This window comes from Neovison vison, chromosome 2 (genome assembly GCF_020171115.1).
Source record: "Neovison vison isolate M4711 chromosome 2, ASM_NN_V1, whole genome shotgun sequence".
NCBI lineage: Eukaryota > Metazoa > Chordata > Mammalia > Carnivora > Mustelidae > Neogale > Neogale vison.
Window position 1 is genome coordinate 107,080,430 of NC_058092.1, and position 16,240 is coordinate 107,096,669.

General features: G+C 48.6%; 2 protein-coding genes across 2 annotated transcripts; both read left to right on the top strand.

Annotated features, from left to right (window-relative positions):
• Nucleotides 1-1,002: 1,002 nt before the first annotated feature.
• On the top strand, nt 1,003-9,131 carry MTMR11 (myotubularin related protein 11). Its single transcript, XM_044239152.1, has 17 exons — nt 1,003-1,309; nt 1,671-1,761; nt 2,195-2,316; nt 2,505-2,565; nt 2,743-2,885; nt 3,352-3,430; nt 3,565-3,700; nt 3,952-4,039; nt 4,189-4,277; nt 4,362-4,486; nt 4,938-5,004; nt 5,243-5,313; nt 5,869-6,035; nt 6,347-6,520; nt 6,776-6,958; nt 7,624-7,917; nt 8,476-9,131. The coding sequence occupies exons 1-17, from the start codon at nt 1,244-1,246 to the stop codon at nt 8,620-8,622; spliced, it is 2,103 nt and encodes a 700-aa protein (XP_044095087.1). The 5' UTR covers nt 1,003-1,243; the 3' UTR covers nt 8,623-9,131.
• An 852-nt stretch (nt 9,132-9,983) lies between these two features.
• Nucleotides 9,984-14,448, top strand: SF3B4 (splicing factor 3b subunit 4). Its single transcript, XM_044239153.1, has 6 exons — nt 9,984-10,086; nt 10,528-10,656; nt 10,918-11,460; nt 11,759-11,965; nt 13,664-13,837; nt 14,033-14,448. Exons 1-6 carry the CDS (start codon nt 10,053-10,055, stop codon nt 14,218-14,220), a joined length of 1,275 nt encoding a protein of 424 aa, XP_044095088.1. The 5' UTR covers nt 9,984-10,052; the 3' UTR covers nt 14,221-14,448.
• The last annotated feature ends 1,792 nt before the right edge of the window (nt 14,449-16,240 follow it).

Genomic DNA, 16,240 nt, shown 5'->3' on the forward strand with positions numbered 1-16,240 from the left:
AAGGGTGTGTGTGCTGAGGGGAGAGTTGAGTGTCACTTTGGAAAACTGGGGCCCCCACCTAAGGTCTGCGGCCTCTGTATAGACTCAAACATCAATAAAACAGCAGCTCGTTAACCCTTATTTTGTATTGCATTTCCTGTCTTTTTCTGCATCTAAATGCAGACTTTAGCCTTCTACCCAGGCGCCATTAACTGCAATTCCTTTATTTCCCTCCTAGGGTCCTCCCCACCCACCTCTGCTTCTCCAGTTGCAGGGGGGGTTGCAGGGGGGATCATGGCGGGATGGGGCTGTTGAACTGAGAGAGGTTTTAAGCCCTCAGCTTTGCAGGTCCAGAACATGAATCATTAATTTGGAGATCTGATGTCTGGGTTGGAGGGAGGGATCATGTACCTGGAATGGGCTCTGGTTTCCCACGGGTGTGTGTGTGTGTGTGTGTGTGTTTTGGAGTAAGATCTCTTCCTTGGGCCTCCCTCTACTCCCAGAACTTGCACATACCCTCCAGTACTTGTCTGAGACCAAGAGATATTTCCATTTCTCTCCCCAGAGTTCTCAGGGCACCCTCCACACGAGGTATGTTTCATGCTCCCCGGAGAACCATATACAACATGCTTTAACTCTTCTCCCTCATTTCTTGGGCCTCCCCAGGCAAAAAATCCCCTGAGTCCCAAATCCCTACTACTTTTAACAGGTGTGTCAGGGGAGGCAGCAAGGAAGCCTGAACTGCTTTTGCATTCCTCCCACTGCACCACCCACTTCAAGAAGACAAAAACAAAACAAAACAAAACAAAAACCAGCCCAAATTACTCCGGGTTAATACTCGGTATTACTGCTCCCCTCAAATACCTTCCAGTGCTTGTGAACAGAAGCAGCATAGGATCTAGGGTTGGGGAAAGAATCTGGGTTTTTTCCCCCCAGTTATCCATTTTTTCCTCTCCTTTTCCAGGCTCCTCCACTTTTCCAAAACTGTGCGTATTCCCCTTTAAGGGGCTGGGCATCTCTCCCGCCCTCTCCAGAGTCGACCGAAGTTTCCGAGGAGCCTCCTCTAGCTGGGTTGGACACACCTTTCAAAAGACCCCTAATCGTGCTCCGTGCACCTCAAACGCTCTTTTCCCTGGTGCTGTCCCCTGCGCCTCTCCCCGACTTTCCTCTTCTCAACTACAAGATTCAGCCTCTCCCTAAGGGGTTTGAGCATCTTCAAGGTCTCCCACCCTTCACTGCTCCGTCCCCGGATGGAGCCAGAGAAATGTGGTGGGGGGGTCGGGGCCAGAGTTTCAACATCGCCCCCCAGAAGGCGGAGCCAGACATGGGGGTAAGGAGGGGAGACTTGGGCTTGGGAGGGAAGGGCACCATGGGCAGGACGGTGTGAATGAGAAGGATATGGAGATAAAAGAGGAGCTAAGAAAGGAGCTAGAAGAGGAGGAGGGTGTGTCCCATATCAACTTTTCTTGATGGAGCTTGGTCTGTCTTTTTCACAGTCTCAAGTTCATTGTCTCATTATCCATTAACCAGCCCCTCCCTTTACTGTCTGCCAACTGGGTCCTAAGCTCCTCACAACCGCTGATCTCAGTTTCCCCTGAGAGTCTGAGTGTAGGCCTCCAACTGTGGCTGCTGAGGTAATCCCGGATCCCCGGATTGGACTGGCCTGGGGATTAATCCTACACCCTTCACAGCTCTCTGGACCAAAGTCCGCCCAGAGGACTGGGATGCTGGAGTCCCGGAGTTGTCAGCTTGGCCGTCAGCTGGCCACGGGATGCCTCCCAGGTAATAACTTCCTTTCCAGTACTTCCAGTCTCCAAAGACTCTTCCAGATTTCATCATGCTCAAACTTTTGCTTCAAACCTCACCAAAGATACCTCTGTATTCCTCTACTTGCTCAAAGTGCTTCTGGCTGAGGCTTGCTCTCTTCTCTGTCAGAGCTGGCTAGGAGTGTGGACCTTGACAGTCCTGACTCTGTTACTCCCTTTCCTCATTTATTTATTCAAGAGTTATTTGAGTTCCCTACTCGGTGCCAGGCACTGCTCTAAGCTCTAGAGTAAAAGAATACAAATGACCTCCTCCTAAGCCTTTGTTCTAGTGGAGTTAGGGGAGGATCTTAATCTATCTTCTTTACAGCCTTCTGTCTCAGAGGAGTAGTGTATACCTGTGTGGGTGACACTGGGAATAGTCATAACCTGGCCTCCCCCTTCCCATGTAGGGGAGCAGATCCTAGCATGGGCCCCAGGGGTAAGGAAGGGGCTGGAACCTGAATTGCCTGGAACCCTGATCTGCACCAACTTGAGGGTCACCTTCCAGCCCTGTGGATGGCAACGGAGTCAGGTGAGATGGTTAAGCCAATGGAAAGGACAGTTAGTGAAAAATGGATTGGTGAGTCTAGGAGGATTTAGATAAGTGAGACAGGGAGACTTATGCTTAAGGGGTTGTCTCTAGGGAGGTTAGGGATTGCCAAGGTAGGATAATGAGCAAGATTTCAGATGTCTTGAGCATCAGTCATGCGCTTCCTCTAGGAGACTCCCCTGAGCAGTGAATATGATTTTGTCCTGGTCAACATTGGGCGATTAGAGGCTGGTGAGTGGGGGGATGTGGGGAGTGAGGTGTTGGTGAAGGGGCTTACTGGGGGCTCACCCTTCCTCATCCTTCCTCTATTCTTAGAGGGCAGCAGGGATGGAGTGGGATGGGCTGGAAGACTTCCTTGTAGAGGGACCCTGATCCATGGCTACACTGCTTTCTAATTCTTGGTTTCAGTGAGTGGCTTGTCCAGAGTCCAGCTTCTCCATCCAGGGTCCCCACTTAAATTTATCCCTGAGGAGATTCTCATTCATGGCCGAGACTTCCGGCTGCTCAGAGTTGCTTTTGAGGCTGGAGGACTAGAGCCTCAGGCCTTTCAGGTAAGAGGCCTTCAACCCAAAGACTCCTCCTCCCCTTAGAACCTTGGGATCCTTTCCTTGGCATTCCTATTACTCCCCTATCTCCTAGGACCCCCCTCATCCTTCTATCTGCTTCTCTCCTCAAGGAGAGGCTAAAAGGCTAGGGTAGAGGATACTGTAATGAGAGTAAGGGGCCTTAATTCTAACCCGGCACTGCCAGTTAGCAGGAGTGTGACAGCTTCTTCCTTTGAAAAACAGGATGAGATGGTTTCAGAAATTCCTCCCAGAATTGACATTCCATGATTCTGTGGTTCTGGATGTGTTCTCCTAATCCTAGTCCCCACCACTTGTGGACGCTCCCTTCCTTGGGACGGTATTCTCTGTTCCCTATTGGTGGCAAAGGCAGTTGAGCAACACATGGGACCAATGTCCTCCTCTTCACTTCTTCAGTCTGAGCCAAAAGGCTGGGATGCCCTTTCCTCCACAGGTGACCATGGCCATTGTCCGAGCCAGAGCTCAGAGCAGTCAAGCCCAACAGTATGCAGGGATATCCCTGAGCAAGGCTGGTGAGTGAAGGTGCTTTAGGGTAGGAAAGGGTAAAGAATCGGGAAGAGCAGAGGCTGGCTGAGGACAGTAGAGCTGAGAAGCTCTCTCTGTCTGGTTCCTCTTCCTTCTTTTCTGTGCTTCATTCCTGCCCTAGGCCAGAGTTCAGGGTCCAGAAAACCACCTATCCCCCTCTTGGAGACATCAGAAGACTGGGAGACTGAGCGGAAAAAGCAGGGGGCCAAGGGCTGGAGAGTCAGCACTGTCAATGAGAGGTTCGACGTAGCCACCAGGTGATCCCCCAGTCCACCCCAACTGCCGCTGCCCTCCCAATCTTCCCACAGTTCTCAGATCCTCTAAAGCTAGGACTGCCCACAGACCCTAGCCTCTTACGAGATCCATAAAGCTATCCTCCTTACTGCCTAGATCTCTAAACCTGGGATCCCTTGAAATAATTCCCTCCTGAGCAACTTCCTTGTAATGACAGGTCTGCATTATAATGAGCTCATTGAGCAAGCTGTGACTATAACTCTCAATTTCATAGCCTCCCCCGTTATTTCTGGGTCCCAAAGCGAACTCTGGACAGTGAGGTCAGGAGAACATTTGGCCACTTCCGTCAGGGCCGTGGACCGGTCAGTGTGGGGACCAGGGTGGTGGTTGGGGATTAGATGGTTATGGGAGGTCAGAGGGGGGTCGTTGTAGAGGGATGTCAGGATGGGTGCGGGATAGGGTGGGGCTAAGAGTTTCTCCCATGGTGATCCTAACCTCCCACCATCTGCAGCGCCTGTCCTGGCATCACCCTGGGGGCAGTGATCTTCTCCGCTGTGGAGGCTTCTATACAGCCAGCGACCCTAACAAAGAGGATATCAGGTGAAGGGAGGTTTGATGAGCAGAAGAATCGTTGGAGGTTTTGGCCACACTTGTTCCTTTACCTTGTGACTTCTTCCTCTCCAGAGCAGTGGAGTCAATGCTCCAGGCTGGGCATTCAGATGTTGTGCTGGTGGACGCTGTGGATGAACTGCCTAGTCTTACAGATGTTCAACTTGCCCACTTGAAGCTGAGGGCCCTCTGCCTGCCTGGTGAGATGACCTCTGACCCTTACCCCCACCCTTAGGTCTGCTCACCCTAACCTGGTTTACCCTTTTGCCTGTCACAGTATGAGCAACCCTTCAGGCCAAAGATCCACAGTTTTCTATTCATCTCCCACAGACTCACTGATTCCCTGTCTTCTTATCCCTAGTGTATTTTTTCTTAACAGCTTTATTGAGATACAATTTACATATCATAAAATCTAGCCTTCACCCATCTTATGTGTTCAGTGAATTTTATTACATTTATGTGGTTGTACAACTGTCCCCACAATTTAATTGTAGTAGCCTCATGACCATTTACAGTTACTGTTTATTTCTATCCCCAGTCCTGAGTAACCCTTACCCAACTTATTCTTAAACCTCAGGCTGCAGACCCTGAATCATAAATTCTGAGTTCTCTGGATCTCTTTGTCCTTCTGACCCCTCTCCTCTCTCTCAGATTCATCTGCAGCTGAGGAGAAATGGCTCTCGGCCTTGGAAGGAACACGATGGCTGGATTATGTCAGGTACACCTGCATTTTCCAGCCACAATTTATATAATTCAACCTACCCCAATTTTCTGTTAACTTGAATTCCTAAATGGCCTTTCATAAGCTTTTTTGATTTCCCAAGAAAACTCTTATTTGCTGCTCCTTAGAAGAACAGGCAGAATTTTGGAGTCTGCCTCTTTTCCATCCCATGACCTATCACTCCTTTCTTCCAGGCTTATCATTCTTCTCTCCTCTTCCTTATCTGCCCCCTCAGGTCTTGTCTTCGAAAGGCCAGTGACATCTCAGTCTTAGTGACATCCAGGGTTCGCTCTGTAGTACTCCAAGGTGAGTTTCTTGGGTTAACCTATTCCAGGCCTTCCTTTTTCCTTTACCCACCCAATGGGAGGAAGATCTTTAAGTCTTCCTTGTCCCCAGCTAGCACTACAATCCTCCTCTCCTGTCGTTAAGAACTACCCATGGGCCTTAACTCATCCTTCAGTGCTACCCTGCCTCCCAGTAGCAGTAGTATTACTACTAGCTGTAGTGTTACTAAAGCTTGTGGTCCCTAATAGCAGGGTTCTTTGCCTGCTGTTCCTGTCCTTCCATCAGTAGGTGGTGACTGGGTTGGGGTGGGAAGGACAATGAGGAGGCTGGTTTGAGATTTATGATTCTGCATCCTACACTGAAGCTGGGTATTGCTATCTAGGTGGAGTCTATGAACTGAATCATTCAAGGTCTTTATTTTCTCTTCACTTCTGTTTGACCTCTCAATCCTCCATAACCCACACTTTTCTCCTCTGTGTCCCTCTCTTCTTCTTGCCACATTTCTTTTTCTCATGTTCTTCTGCCCTAGTTTCTTGGCCCCTCCTTCTTTGTCCCTTCTCCCTCTTTGTCACCCAGAGCGCAGTGATCGTGATTTCAATGGCCTCCTCTCTTCACTCGTCCAGCTGCTTTCAGCCCCTGGAGCCCGAACACTGCTTGGCTTCCAATCACTAGTGCAGCGAGAGTGGGTGGCAGCTGGACATCCCTTCCTGACCCGACTTGGAGTAACTGGAGCCAGTGAAGAGGTAAGATCATTTGGGGAGGGTACTGGGGGGAGATTATTACTAAAGGTATAAGGGAAGGAGAAAACTATATAGTATAATCCACTGGAAGTAAAATTGGGTTAGAAAGATCCTGAGATTAGGTTGAGCTTGAAGGGAGACCTAGATGAATGAGGCACCACAACCCCCTAGAACCCTCAATCTAGGTTTCCATTCCCTGACCTTAGTGGCCCTGTTGGCTGTGTCCCTTGTCCCTCATCATTTTGTCATCCTCCCCTTTAGGTGTCATCCTCCCCCTACAATCCCTTCTAACTTCTCACTTTCCCTCTTCTCAGGCTCCAGTGTTTCTTCTCTTCCTTGATTGTGTCTGGCAACTCCTCCAGCAGTTTCCAGCTGAGTTTGAATTCTCAGAATTTTTCCTTCTTGCTCTTCACGACAGTGCCAGAGTTCCTGACACTCTCACATTCTTGAGAAATACTCCCTGGGAGCGCGGAAAGCAGAGCGGACAGGTCAGTCAGTGACTTCCATTTTTGAGCTGTCTTTTCTTCTTCTTGAGAAATACCCTCTGTTTAGTCTTGATTTATGGAAAGTGAAATTTGTGGGGCCGGGGGGAAGAGGGGAGTTGGTGCTCATTCTCATGACTTGACTTTCACCCCACATCTGATTTCCCAGAGGAAGAGGTGAGCTTTTTACGATTTCTCTCCAGACTTGGGAAAAGGATTACTTTTTGCTTAACCATCCGTTTTCTTGTTTTCTCTGTCCAGTTCAACTCCTATACACAAATCTGTACCCCAGGGTACTCTCAACCCCTTGCTGGGAACTCTCTTAACCCACAACTCTCCGTCTGGGACTGGGATTTACGTTACAGCAGTGAACAGATACTACAATTCCATAATCCTGGCTATGACCCGGAATACTGCCCAGATTCCTGGCTCCCTAGACAGCAGGTGAGGTGTCTACACTTCCTAGGTTCCCTTGACTTTCTCACAGGCTCATCCTACTAGGTAGGGAGAAGTGGAAAGACATGGTGTCTGAGTGCCCCAGGGAAAGCTTCCCTACACTTCTGTAGCTGTCAGAGTCCCTGACTGTCCCCAGGAAGGCAGAAATCCTAGAATAGCACAGAGGGGGTCCTTCTTGTCCTCATCTTTTTCTACCTCTGACACACATTTTTTAAAAGATTTATTTATTTTAGAGAGAGAGCATGTGAATGCCAGCGGTGGTGGGGTTGGGGAGAGGGTACAGGGAGAAAGAATCTCAAGTAGACTCCCCACTGAGCACCCGCAGAACCCGATGTGGGTCTGGATCTCACAACCCTGAGATCATGACCTGCGCTGAAATCAAGAGTTGGATGCTTAACTGACTGAGCCACCCGGTAACCCCTTTCTTACACACATTTTATAAGTTTCCCTTAAATTGACTTTAATCAGACCTGAGGCCTAGTTTGAGGCCTAATGAGGAGAGTAGATAAAAGAGTCCTCAGGGGGGAGTCTGGTAGGTTGATCACTAATGCAGTGTGAGCAGGCGGCAGCTAGATATTCCTTCCTGACCCAGTTTGGTGAAAGTGGGGTCATCTGGTTTCTAGGTTGCCAGTTGATTTCTCTTTTCCCTTTAGCCAAGCTTCCTGGTTCCTGGACCCCCCAGTTCTGTGTGGCTCTTCTCCAGAGGGGCCCTGACCCCCCTGAATCAGCTCTGTCCTTGGCGGGACAGCCCCTCCCTACTGGGTGTCTCTTCTCGTTGGCTCCCTCGACCTGCTATCTCCTCTGAAAGCCTGGCTGATCAGGAGTGGGGGCTCCCCTCACACTGGGGAGCTTGCCCTTTGCCCCCGGGGTTGCTGCTGCCTGGATATCTGGGACCCCAGATCAGGCTGTGGAGACGCTGCTACCTGAGGGGAAGGCCTGAGGTCCAGGTGAGGAGGGAAGACAGGAATAGGGATTAGGAGTGGGAGAAGGGGCTTGACTGCTAAACCAAATGTTCTGGGAGAAACCAGGTGTGTCCAGGAGCTGGAAAACCAAGAGACTGAGGAGGATTGAGGTTGAAGTACCATTGTTGTTGGTATCAGAGTAGATAGGTTTGGGAGTATGTGTGTATGTATGGGAAAGACTGCTTGTGGTTCAGATCAAGTAGAACATAGAGCTGAGAGGCGGATAGTTGGAGGGGGAAAGAGAATTAAAGATGCCAGAGGTGATGTGAACTAGACTTATCACGGGGATCACATTGTAATATATAAAAAGATCAACTTTTTGATAAAAATTGCATAAAAGTACTATTTTATAAAAGTATAATTTTACAAAATCTTATAAAAGTATGAAGAAATCACTAGGATGTGCACCTGAAACAGGATACTGTATGTCAATTGTAATAGTAATAATAATAATAGAAAAAGATGGCAGAAGTAATGGACAGCTCTCATAAAACAGACAACTAAAGCTATAATAATATTCCTCTCTGCCTCTCGTCACCCCAGAAAGGCCTCTCAGCTCCCACAATCTCTGGCCTCCAGGATGAGCTATCCCATCTTCAGGAACTTTTAAGGAAATGGACACCAAGAGCATCTCCTGAGGATCATTCCAAGAAAAGAGATTCACATACCATTCTCTCCCAATCCCATTGAAATTGCTGTCTTTTTTATGGGCCTGGCAGAGGGTGGTCTGGGATGAGGGAGGGTTCTTTTTAATTCTCCAATTTTTATTATCTGCTCTTGCTGTCTCAGCTTTTGACACTCCAGCCCTCAACAAGCTCACTGATCAACTTTCCATTGCAGATGGGTGGTGCTAACCTCCCAACTCTTGCCCTGTCCTGTTTTGTTGCTCAAGATGGTTCTTAGGATTTGAGGAATTAAGAAACAAAAGCAATCCTGAATACGATTACCTTTGTTTTTTTTCAAGGCAATTCTATCCCTTTGGATATCCAGCTGTTAAACGTGAGATGCTGTTTGTCAGTTCTAAAAAGATGGTCTACAGAACTCATTCTCACTTCCTCCTGCTGCTTAATCCCAGTTTGTTTCTTCCCTTTCTTTCCTATGGGTATGTCGAGGGTAGGGGAGGCACCCTGTCTCTGACAACTGTATATTTTGTAGTGACATTTCTATTTAAGGAGTTCATTAAAGCACAGTTATTTATACATGTTGCTGGCATTATCTCTTGTGTCTGAATAAAAGATCCTAGGTAAGAAACTGCTGGGTATAAACCAGGAGAGGAAGCGACCCACCACATTATTCTTAAGGAAATACGGGGATAGGCCAGGCAAAGTCCACATGCATCTTCTTAGAGCAGCAAAGAGCATACCGTCTGAGACGTTGGTTGCTGGGCCCGGGGTGTTCTGGCGGTTGAAACTGAGGCCTCTGGGCTCTAATATCAACCACCCCTCGGCTTTTATCACACTTCCTCTGAGTCTCAGGTTTCCATCACCCCTCATGCAATAGGACTAGGTGAGCTTGGACATGAACCCAGCTCAGACGTTCCACAATCCTCTCCCCTCAAGCCCAGGGTCTGTTGAGGCCGCAATCCTCGTTCCACAATCCTCGCCTCAAGCCCAGGGTCTGTTGAAGCCGCCGCTTCCTAAAGACTGCGGGCCAGAGTGGAGGGCTGCCTCCATGCCCTAAGGTAGCCGAATCCTTGGGATGGGGGAAGGGGAGGTTTCCACAGCACACCCTTCTCCCGGGAACAGAAAGAAGGATCTTTTGCCAACACAGTATTTTAAAAAGTACAGTTTTGTTGTTTTAGCTGTCGAATTTACATTTTTGGGAGAACTGTGGTCCTTTAACGTCTAGCATTGCGTTAAGAGGGTCTGGGCATTTCCGGTCCGCCTTCCTCCCTCTGATCGCCCGCAGCGGCGACTCTGAACAAAACCAAGGACAGGAATAGCTGGTCGCACAAATCGCGTAGTCCCCGCGGTTCCTAAGATGGCCGCAGCCGCTTCCGGCTCCTCCTCCGTTGCGGCCCCGCCCGCCGCTCTCAAGACCGCCTTCGCCCCGGAAGTGGAAGTAGTGACTAAGGTCAGGGGGTGGGATCGCTGCCTGGAGACGGCGGGAGCTCTTTCGCCATGGCGGCCGGGCCGATCTCCGAGCGGAACCAGGGTGATTGGAGGGGACCAGCCGGGAATGGGCCCAGGGGAGCTGGGAGGCCTCGACTAGGGCCAGCAGTGTTTCCGCGGGGTTGGGAGATCGGATCCCCCCGCAGGGCGGGAGACCGGCCCTTGTGCCTGCTGGGGGCGGGGAGCCGGGTGCAGACTGAGGCCTGTAGGTGTGATGCTCTATCCAATTCTTTCTGCCTTCTCTTTAAAAAAAAACAAAAACAAACGAGCAAACAAAAACCAGAAACAAAGCAATTCACAGAGAATTTGCAGCAGAACCTTCAGTTGGACTTAAGGTTCTCTAGTTCTAGAATGAGGGAGATGTAAGGGCTTAATCTTGCTTTTTTGCTTTTTACACCCCATGTGCACTCGCAGTTCCCCCGCCTGTCACCTCTTTTTTCCTGTCATTATCTCATCCCTCCCCTAATCTGCTCCTATCTTCTAGATGCCACTGTCTATGTCGGGGGCCTGGATGAGAAGGTTAGCGAACCGCTGCTGTGGGAGCTATTTCTCCAGGCAGGGCCGGTAGTCAACACCCACATGCCAAAGGATAGAGTCACAGGTCAGCACCAAGGTGAGTACATGACAAGAGGAATGTTTACCCGTTGCCAGACAGACTGCCCCTGGAGGGTTCCAGCAGTTTTCATATCTGTTTTGGAATAAATCACCTGCAGATTCTTTCCTTTAAGGGTAGCTCACAGTTTGCTTCGGGGACCATTTCCAGTTGAAGTGAGGTTGTTATTTCATGTTCTTTGTGCTTTGGGAGGTGAATGAGTTATACCCCATTTTAAATCACTTCACTTAAGTTGTTAATCTCCACCCTTCTACTTCCCAGGGTATGGTTTTGTGGAATTCTTGAGTGAGGAAGATGCTGACTATGCCATTAAGATCATGAACATGATCAAACTCTATGGGAAACCAATACGGGTGAACAAGGCATCAGCTCACAACAAGAACCTGGACGTGGGGGCCAACATTTTCATTGGCAATCTGGACCCGGAGATTGATGAGAAGCTGCTTTATGATACTTTCAGCGCTTTTGGGGTCATCTTACAAACCCCGAAGATTATGCGGGACCCTGACACAGGCAACTCCAAAGGTTATGCCTTTATTAATTTTGCCTCATTTGATGCTTCAGATGCAGCTATTGAGGCTATGAATGGGCAGTATCTCTGTAACCGCCCTATCACTGTGTCCTATGCCTTCAAGAAGGACTCCAAGGGTGAGCGCCATGGCTCAGCAGCTGAACGACTTCTGGCAGCCCAGAACCCACTCTCCCAGGCTGACCGTCCTCATCAGCTGTTTGCAGATGCACCCCCTCCGCCCTCAGCCCCCAATCCTGTGGTATCATCATTGGGGTCTGGGCTTCCTCCTCCAGGTAAAGCTTTTACTCAGAATATTTTTGTCTTGGGTTTGGGGTGTGGTGAGGGTGGGGCAAGAGGAAGGAAAAAGAACAGATAAAGGGGGATGTGGGGTCAGGTGATGAGAAAAGGAGTGAGGGGTGACAGTTGTGGTGGGGAAGAAAGTTGTTCAGAGTTGTCTAGTATTGCTTCTGACTTGTGAGGGCAGGGAGGAAGGGAAAAGAGCTTATCCTGCCTAAAGAGGCTGCATTGAACAGGCTCTCTGAAGACATTCTCTCCTTACTTTCATTAACTTTTCTTCCATTTCCTCTGTAGGCATGCCTCCTCCTGGGTCCTTCCCACCCCCAGTGCCGCCTCCTGGAGCCCTTCCACCTGGGATACCCCCAGCCATGCCCCCGCCACCTATGCCTCCTGGGGCTGGAGGGCATGGCCCACCATCAGCAGGAACCCCAGGGGCTGGACATCCTGGACATGGACACTCACATCCTCACCCATTCCCACCGGGTGGGATGCCCCATCCAGGTGGGTGTTCTTTGCTGGGGAAGGGAGGGAGGAGCCTGGTGGAGGAGCTCTATTGCTGCATATGGTGCTGCCCTTGTTGCTCAGCCATAATAGTAATAGGTAGTTCCAGAGCTCTACTTTTCTTCAGACGTTAGTTTATAAAAACATAACAAAATACTGCTCTCTGTTTACTTTAACAGCTACCACTCTGTCTCCATTTCTTATTTAAATTTACCCAGAGTCTATAACTACTTGCTTTTTTCCCCCTTTAACTTTTACTAATTTCTCTCCTGTGACTTCTACCCCAAAGCAGTAACCTGATTGCCAGATCTAGGGGGTGCTTCCATTCCTTATCTGGTTTGCCCTTTGGTGTACCTGAAACTGGGCATGTCATCCTTTTTTGAAAATCTTGTTCCTTGGTTTTTCTGGAGTCTTCATCTATGTCTAATATCTTAATCTTAGCCACCTTAATAGGCTTTTCTCTCTCTCCATGTAGCTAGGTTTTTTGTATTTAGTTCTCTTTTCCACATAGTGCTGTTACTTGTACACCGATGCCTCCAAGATACGTATCCCTGGTCTGTGACCTTAAGTCAACTACTACCTGACAGCTCCACTGTTCTACCCTCCCCTTCAAACTCATTCTACCTCTGGTATTCTTTGTTTTCAGATGCTTAATTCAGAAATCTGGGAACTTTTTTTTTTTTTTTTTTTTAAGATTTTATTTATTTATTTGCCAGAGAGAGAGAGAGAGAGCACGAGAGCGAGCAGCAGAGGCAGAGGGAGAAGCAGGCTCCCCGCCGAGCAAGGAGCCCGATGTGGGATTCGATCCCAGGATGCTGGGATCATGACCTGAGCCAAAGGCAGCCGCTTAACCAACTGAGCCACCCAGGCGTCCCAGAAATCTGGGAACTATTTTTAACTACTTCCTATCACCCCACTGTAGATACCAAGTCTTACTAATATTTCTGGCATTGGCTCCCACTGCCAATGCCCTCGTTCAGGCCCCTTTGTACTCATTATTTCACACTGAATTTATTATAGTAATTTTCTAATGTTTTGCCTCCCGTTTCTCTTATCTTTGATCCACTTGCACAGAGTTATTTTTCTAAAACACAGACATTTACACACCCTTGCTCAAGATTCTTCTGTTGCTCCCTTTGACCTACAGAGTAAAACCCACACTTGTCACCGTAGCATTCTAGGCTTTTCGTGATCAGTGCCTGCCAGTTACCCCCCTGACTACATGCTGCTCTTCATTCCTGGGTTACTGGTTTTCCCTGAACATAACTAGCTGTTTGATGCCCCTGTGAATTACACATGCTAACATTTCCTGCCTGGGTTATTCTAGTCCACTCTTGTCCACTTGAAAAATTCTTACTCGTTCTTTAGAATTAGATCTTGGCTTGGACAGGATCACTGCTACCTTCCCAAATCCTGTCAGTGGAATAATCATTCCACTTGTTACAGACTTCTGCAGCACTATTAGAGCGTCTTAAATCGTGGAAGGAACAAGTGGAGTAGGTGACCCTTGATTGGGAGTGGTTGACTTATTTGTACCCTTGGAATGGGGTTGAGGATAAAGGCACTTCATACCAGCCTTCTCTTCGAGACGTCCTGATGTGACTTCATTCTCAATTTTGTTCTTTTCCTTTCTCCATCTTCTGTGCTCTCTGTATTCCTTTTGTCTCCTTTCTCTTTGTGTCTGTTTTGTTCTCACAGGGATGTCTCAGATGCAGCTGGCCCACCACGGCCCTCATGGCTTAGGACACCCCCATGCTGGGCCTCCAGGCTCTGGGGGGCAGCCACCACCGCGACCACCACCTGGAATGCCTCATCCTGGACCTCCTCCAATGGGCATGCCCCCTCGAGGGCCTCCGTTCGGATCTCCCATGGGTGAGTAGGCTCTAGCCACTTCCGTCATCCTCAAGTGTCAGAGTCCTACAACTCCCTTGTCACAGCCCTGTCCCCTGCCTTTTCTTTTATTTGCATTTCTGCTCATGGTCTCCCTGTCGGTGTTCTCTGTGCGTTCACCCCACATCAACACTTCCTATTTCTTGCCTTGACTGACTTTTCTTTTCCTTTGTGCAGGTCACCCAGGTCCTATGCCTCCGCATGGGATGCGTGGACCTCCTCCGCTGATGCCTCCTCATGGATACACTGGGCCTCCACGACCCCCACCCTATGGCTACCAGCGGGGGCCCCTCCCTCCACCCCGGCCCACCCCCCGTCCTCCAGTTCCCCCTCGTGGCCCACTTCGAGGCCCTCTTCCGCAATAATTTTTCATTGTCTTGCCTCCTGTTCTATCTTCCCAATATCTTCTCAATTCCTTGGACCAATCAGAGTTGCTGTAGCTCCGTAGGGCTAAGGCACTAATCCCTCTCAGGCCTTTTTTTTTTCCTTAGGTGTAATTATTTTTTTAAAACAGGAGGTTTTATTTTTTTTTCTATGTTGGTCCCAAGTATTTTGCAAATGCACAGAGAAAATAAAACTAAATTCCTTGTTTATGCTTCATGCTATTTTCCTTGGCAGAGTAACTTTCTCTCTTTTCTCTAGGAAGTATGTTGGGAGAAGAATGGTAAGGTAGGAGTGAGGGTGCTTATCACATTTTTGAAAGGCTCCGTTTAGTTTGTAAGCTGAGACCCAGAAGCCATGACACAGGTTATTGTGACCATGACGCGAGGACAGAAGTGAAGTTCCTGGGGATAGTGCTGGCAAAAATACGAGGTAACGTGCGCAAAGCCACCCATCCCAGCACTGTATGTAATGACATTACGCTGGAAGCAACTTTCCTATCCATCGGTAGTAAGGACCTTGTTGAATAAACTGGTAAATCTGTGTAGCAGCAGCAGAGAGGAGTGAGGAAAGGCTACATGGTGTTTTGGAAAGCTCTCTAGCATACATCAGGTGAAGAAAGTACCAGAACAGAAAGTGTAGTATGCCACCACATCTAAGAGGTGGTATGTGATCTCTACATTTATTTATATTTTATTTTTTAGAATTTATTTATTTATTTGAGAGAGAGAGAGAGCGAGCGAGAGAGAGAACACAAGCAGGGGGAGCAGCAGAGGGAGAGGGAGAAGCAGGCTCCCTGCTGAGCAGGGAGCCAGATGAGGGGCTGGTCCCCAGGACCCTGGGACTGTGACCCGAGTTTGAGGCAGGTGCTTAACCAACTGAGCCACCCGGGTGCCCCCATTTGTTTGTATTTTAAAAACAGATAAAAATGAATGGAAATTGATCCCACTGCAGGGGTGGAGGAGAGGGGAATGATATGGAAGGAAGCCAGATTTCTTTGAGCATACTGTGTTAAACTCGGTTTCCTTTGACGCCATATATGTAAGTGTCTTACATAATTGCAAAACCGTTGAAATTGGGACTGTAGGAACTCAGTAAACCTTTACTTTCTTACGTTGTCTACCTTTAGACATCAGGAATAAGGTATTTGGGTTTATCCCTGTTTTTTTCTCCCCAGTCATTCCAGACCTGACTTCCATCCCATTTAAATCTGTGTTCAAAGACTTTCAGTAATTAGACCAAATCCAAAGGCCTTCTTTCTGTTCTTTGCTGCATTTAATCCCCTGATATTGCACCCTTCCTAAAGCTCTTTTTCTGGTTTATGTGATCATGAACTTTCCTGAAGTCTAGGTAGAAAAAGATGAGCTTGGCCCTCATTCTCTTGCACTGTTTTCGTTCACGTGACTTGATGGCAACGCAACCTCGGCTGCTGGCTGCTAAGTAATGCACAGCCAAGCAAGGCTGTTCTGTTCTGCTCTTTACCAAGGGAGTAGGCTGACACATAAGAGATTGTTATGAAACAAAATATTATGAGCATGAGAAAGGGTATCTAACCGAGCATGAAAGTCCAAGAAAATTCCTGGGAAAAAAGTGATACATTTGCATGTAATCTTAAAGGAAGGGCAGAAGTTTCCCAGGTGAAGAAAGGAAAGCTCATTCCAGATGGATGGATGGAATATTCCTGAGTGGAAGCAGAGATTGCTGAATGGCACAACAGAAAACGCACTGGATTCAGTGTTGGAACTAGCGGAGGTGGGGCGGGGGGGCTCCCACGGATCGGTGCTTCTCTGTCCTTTCTCACATGGCAGAGAAACATTTGAAACCGCACTGACAGAGAAGGCAGCTTCAGGCCAGAAGCTATTAATGGCTCAGGGATTCTTGCCATCCAGGCCCTGTTTAGCAGCCCAACATGCTGAGGGAATTCCCATGTGAGCACCCCTGTCACGCACACAGGTTGCAGGAAGTTGCTCTCCATGAGTGGAAGCCACAGTGGGGATTTAAGCA

Coding starts and splice junctions, on each gene's coding strand:
- MTMR11 (XM_044239152.1), top strand. CDS start 1,244: ATGTGGTGGGGGGGTCGGGGCCAGAGTTTCAACATCGCCCCCCAGAAG. Junction 2,317..2,504: donor GTGGATGGCAACGGAGTCAG/GTGAGATGGTTA, acceptor CGCTTCCTCTAG/GAGACTCCCCTGAGCAGTGA. Junction 3,701..3,951: donor AGGTTCGACGTAGCCACCAG/GTGATCCCCCAG, acceptor TCAATTTCATAG/CCTCCCCCGTTATTTCTGGG.
- SF3B4 (XM_044239153.1), top strand. CDS start 10,053: ATGGCGGCCGGGCCGATCTCCGAGCGGAACCAGG. Junction 10,087..10,527: donor GATCTCCGAGCGGAACCAGG/GTGATTGGAGGG, acceptor CCTATCTTCTAG/ATGCCACTGTCTATGTCGGG. Junction 11,966..13,663: donor GGGTGGGATGCCCCATCCAG/GTGGGTGTTCTT, acceptor TTGTTCTCACAG/GGATGTCTCAGATGCAGCTG.